General features: G+C 37.3%; 1 protein-coding gene across 1 annotated transcript; it reads right to left on the bottom strand.

Annotated features, from left to right (window-relative positions):
• Nucleotides 1-2,112: 2,112 nt before the first annotated feature.
• LOC108908191 (arginine kinase-like) lies at nt 2,113-3,417 on the bottom strand. Its single transcript, XM_018712127.1, has 3 exons — nt 3,204-3,417; nt 2,447-3,103; nt 2,113-2,357 (listed from the first exon to the last, which is right to left on the bottom strand). The coding sequence occupies exons 1-3, from the start codon at nt 3,415-3,417 to the stop codon at nt 2,113-2,115; spliced, it is 1,116 nt and encodes a 371-aa protein (XP_018567643.1).
• Between the last annotated feature and the right edge of the window lie 1,336 nt (nt 3,418-4,753).

Here is a 4,753-nt window from a genome sequence, read left to right as displayed (position 1 = left end):
GTTTGTCTCTTATTTCAGTTTGGTTGAATCGCATCGAACAATGCGATGAACGATCTTGATGGATGTGTTGTAGGTTTTAAATTTTGGGATCTCAGGATTTCTAAATTTCCAGGTCTCGGATGTGTCGCAAATAAATTTCAAATCTTGGAATCTCGGAATTTCAAAATTCCAAGATCTCAGGGTTTCAAAATTCAGAGTTCTCAGGATCTCAAAATTCGGAGATCTCGGGATTTCAAAATTTCAAGATCTCGGAGGTTTTGAAGGTTTCAAGTCTTGTGATCTCAGGATTTCAAAATTCCGAGACCTCGGGGTTCCAAAATTCTGAGGTTTTGGGATCTCGATATTCAGAGATCTCAGGATTTCAAAATTTCATGATCTCGGAGGTTTTGAAGGTTTCAAATCTTGGGATCTTGAAAATTCCAAAATAATCCCAAAATCAAATTGTATTTTGTTCTTATTTGTTTTGTCATGGTAAGTGGTAACGATCTCCAAACAGTTCTGAGGTCTCGGGATCTTGAAACTCGGAGATCTCGGGATTCCAAAATTTCAAGGTCTCGGAGGTTTTGAAGGTTTCAAATCTTGGGATCTCAGGATTTCAAAATTCCGAGATCTCGGGGTTTCAAAATTCTGAAGGTTTGGGATCTCGGGAGTTCAAGATCTCGGAGGTTTTGAAAGTTTCAAATCTTGGGGTCTTGAAAATTCTGAAATAATCCCAAAATCAAATTGTATTTGCCTCTTATTTATTTTGTCAATGTAAGTGGTAACAATCTCCAAACAGTTCTGAGGTCTCGGGATCTTGAAATTCGGAGATCTCGGGATTTCAAAATTTCAAGATCTCGGAGGTTTTGAAGGTTTCAAATCTTGGGATCCCGGGATTTCAAAATTCCGAGATCTCAGGGTTTCAAAATTCTGAAGTTTTAGGATCTCGGGATTTCAAGATCTCGGAGGTTTTGAAGGTTTCAAATCTTGGGATCTTGAAAATTCTGAAATAATCCCAAAATCAAATTGTATTTTACTGTTATTTGTTTTGTCAAGGTAAGTGGTAACGATCTCCAAACAGTTCTGAGGTCTCGGGATCTTGAAACTCGGAGATCTCGGGATTTCAAAATTTCAAGGTCTCGGAGGTTTTGAAGGTTTCAAATCTTGAGATCCGGGATTTCAAAATTCCGAGATCTCGGGGTTCCAAAATTCTGAAGTTTTAGGATCTCGGGATTTCAAGATCTCGGAGGTTTTGAAGGTTTAAAATCTTGGGATCTTGAAAATTCCGAAATAATCCCAAAATCAAATTGTATTTTACTCTTATTTATTTTGTCAAGGTAAGTGGTAACGATCTCCAAACAGTTCTGAGGTCTCGGGATCTTGAAACTCGGGATTTCAAAATTTCAAGGTCTCGGAGGTTATGAAGGATTCAAATCTTGGGATCCCGGGATTTCAAAATTCCGAAATCTCGGGGTTTCAAAATTCTGAAGTTTTGGGATCACGGGATTTCAAGATCTCGGAGGTTTTGAAGGTTTCAAATCTTGGGATCTTGAAAATTCTGAAATAATCCCAAAATCAAATTGTATTTTACTGTTATTTGTTTTGTCAAGGTAAGTGGTAACGATCTCCAAACAGCAATACACTAAACGACTTATTTATGATAAGAGTTCAGTAAAGAAGAAAAATAAGTTTGTAAGTGTATTTCATAATTCTGAGATCTCGGGGTTTCAAAGTTTTGAGGTCTCAGGATCTTGAAACTCGGAGATCACGAGATTTAAAAATTTCAAGTTCTCGGAGGTTTTGAAGGTTTCAAATCTTGTGATCTCGGGATTTCAAAATTCTGAGATCTCGGGGTTTCAAAATTCTGAAGTTTTGGGATTTGGGATCTCGAAATTCAGAGCTCTCGAGATTTCAAAATTTCAAGATCTCGGAGGTTTTGAAGGTTTCAAATCTTGGGATCTTGAAAATTCCGAAATAATCCCAAAATCAAATTGTATTTGCCTCTTATTTATTTTGTCAACGTAAGTGGTAACGATCTCCAAACAGCAATACGCTAAACGACTTATGATAAAAGAGTCCAATAAAGAAGAAAAATGAGTTTAGTTACTGATTTAGCATATTCTATATGTGTTTTTAAGAACTTTTTTCAAGTTTAATTATTTCGACAATTCCGTTGTACATTTCTTGGATAGCCTCAGCTTCAGTAAGCCCCAACCGTCTTTTGTTGGATATATCGTAAACCCCGCCCTTCGCCTCGGTGTGCTCTCCAGCCGTGCCTCTGACTTGAAGGTGGTACCTATCTGCGATTTCATTCAGTCTTGTCATGTTTGACGCTAGTTTTGGTATTTTTATGTGAACTGATGCTCTAATCGCAGTACCTAGAATATGTACAAAGTTTAAGTACAATGTGTTGAAATTTATATAGACTGAGACAATTTCGACACTTGTTGGTCCACCCCGTACGTACCTAAATTAGTTGGGCAAAAGTTCAAGTACCCAAGCCTGTCGCTCTTTATAACCTTAACTTTCTTCTCGATATCCGCCACGCCCGACACGAATCTCTTGTACACCGCGCCTAGGTCGCCTCCAGGTTGCAAGGAAATAATCCTTATATGGTCCTCTTCGTTTACCCACACCAAAAACGTCTTGGTTTGATTGTGGTAGATGCCCCGTCCTACGGGCCAGTACCGACAAGCATTAGCTGCCTGTAAGAACCTGTCCCCTTCCTTGAAGAGGAAGTGGTCTTCGATCAGCTTCTCCTGGGTCTCTTTCGTCATTCCGTTCAGGGGATAGTAGGTGCCTTTCAATTCTCCCTCTAGGCCGTTTAAAACAGATATCATTTTGTTTTCTATGTCCCAGTACTGGCTCTCGGTGAGCGAAGGGTTGAAGGGGTATCCCTCGATGGATCTGCCGCAGCGGACTCTCGTCGACACCACGTATTGCCCCTTCGGATCTAAATTTCCTATTTTGTCCAGGGAGCCCCAGTCGGTTGCAGGGTGGTGGTCTGATTTTTTGAAACCGATGTGGTAGTCCTGTATGATCGGGTTGAATATATCTGCGAAAACTACATATGCACTTGGATCAGCTGCGTAAATCCCTATGTTGGAGTCCGGATTTTCAAAACCTATTAGAAATGATGCAAATGTGTTTAGGTGTTTAAAAAAATTTCATCTAAAAAGGCTTTAGTAACAGTACTACTCGGTATATTTTCAAAAATCATGTACCAGATTGCACACAGTCCAACAGAGTGGATCCGAAAGTAGTCCTTTTGTACTTTAGTCTATCAAACACGTCCCTGGTTAAATATTTTTTTACCAGCGATTTGGAATCTGTTCTCAAAAATGCTTTGTATGCCATTTCTAGTTTTTGTAACTCCTCGAGGCTGATTTTTCCTTTGCCACATTTTTCTTCACACTTGTAACATTTTGCTTTGGCCATATTCACTAAAATTTGACACACAACTTTGGGATATCGCCTCGACATAAATTTACTCATAATTAATATTTCTATAGAAACGAGATCATTTACAGCAAAAGGAGAACAATATTTTTCTATAATTAATACATCTGTTGTTTAAAAGGTCTTTCTACAGATCTAGTTGAAAAACACTGAAATGTATTATCTATTTTTAGAAGATTTTAAAAGAACTCCCTGTTCTCGGTACTTATTGAATATTTTTATTTCTCGATATTTACCATGCTGCCTAGCAAATATGCGAGATGTGAGTTCTAGAATGCGAGAATTATTCGAATGAATATAAATCAACTACTGATTTAGCGTATTCTAGACATATCAACAATCATTCGATAGAAAAATTCACATGCTAATAGTTTTTATATTTATAGGTAATATTCAATTCTTCATTTTGGGTGTCTTTTCAACTTCTAAATAGGGATGATTTTTGAAAATTTTCAAAAAACTGAAAGCTATGCCTATCTTAATTTTTTACGACTAGTAATTTGAAACATATTTTTATCTCTTTTCTTTAGTTCTTTGCGAATTGTGAAAAAACGGGCGATTTTTGCGGTTACTCTTTCGAGGGACCCGTATTTTTTCTTTTTGTCAAGTGGCCCCCTCTTTCAGAGTTACAGCCCCTGAAATCTGTCCTTAAGAATAGTCTTTTTTAAATCTCAGAACCCTGTTGTACGAGAATCACTAAATTTGGTACACAGGGGTTTTATGACGTGGAATCTGACAGTATAGTGCTACGCTATTTGGTAGAGAACTCCCTTAAGATACTTTTTCGTAGGCCCCCTTGTCTTTGGAACCAAAAAAATTTGATCGTAAATTCGAATTTCTTAAAAATTATTAGTTAGCTAGACCTTCGAATTTAGAAACTTTTTTGTCTCTCGATACTTTTTCAGCAAAACGCAATGTTTTTGAGGAAAATGGCGAATCACGATATGTATTCAATCACATTTTGATATTTTTCTCGAAAACATTGCGTTTTATGAAAAAAATATCAAGATATAAAAAAGTTTCTAAATTTACTTTCTAACGGACTAATCATTTTTAAGAAATTTAAACATCTGACCAAATTTTTTTGACTCCAAAGACAAGGGGGCCCACGAAAATTTGTCTTATGGGGGTAGCGCCATCAGATTCCACACGTCATAAAACCCCTGTGTACCAAATTTAGTGATTCTCGTACAACAGGGTTCCGAGATATAAAAGAAAATTATTCTTAGGGGCGGATATCAGGGGGCCACTTGGCAAAAATAAAAAATACGGGTTTCCTAAATTTTATTGCAATAATTTCGAGACACCCTGTATA

Source organism: Anoplophora glabripennis, unplaced genomic scaffold (assembly GCF_000390285.2).
Source record: "Anoplophora glabripennis isolate ALB-LARVAE unplaced genomic scaffold, Agla_2.0 scaffold18, whole genome shotgun sequence".
Lineage (NCBI taxonomy): Eukaryota > Metazoa > Arthropoda > Insecta > Coleoptera > Cerambycidae > Anoplophora > Anoplophora glabripennis.
The sequence above is the reverse complement of the archived record's forward strand: the minus strand, read 5'-3'. Positions and strand labels throughout refer to the sequence as shown.

Excerpts from the sequence above, each read along its gene's own strand:
- LOC108908191 (XM_018712127.1), bottom strand. The coding sequence starts at position 3,417 with ATGGCCAAAGCAAAATGTTACAAGTGTGAAGAAAAATGTGGCAAAGGA. Across the intron at positions 3,104-3,203 it reads GTTGGACTGTGTGCAATCTG|GTTTTGAAAATCCGGACTCC; the intron begins GTACATGATTTT and ends CATTTCTAATAG. Across the intron at positions 2,358-2,446 it reads CTTTTGCCCAACTAATTTAG|GTACTGCGATTAGAGCATCA; the intron begins GTACGTACGGGG and ends TACATATTCTAG.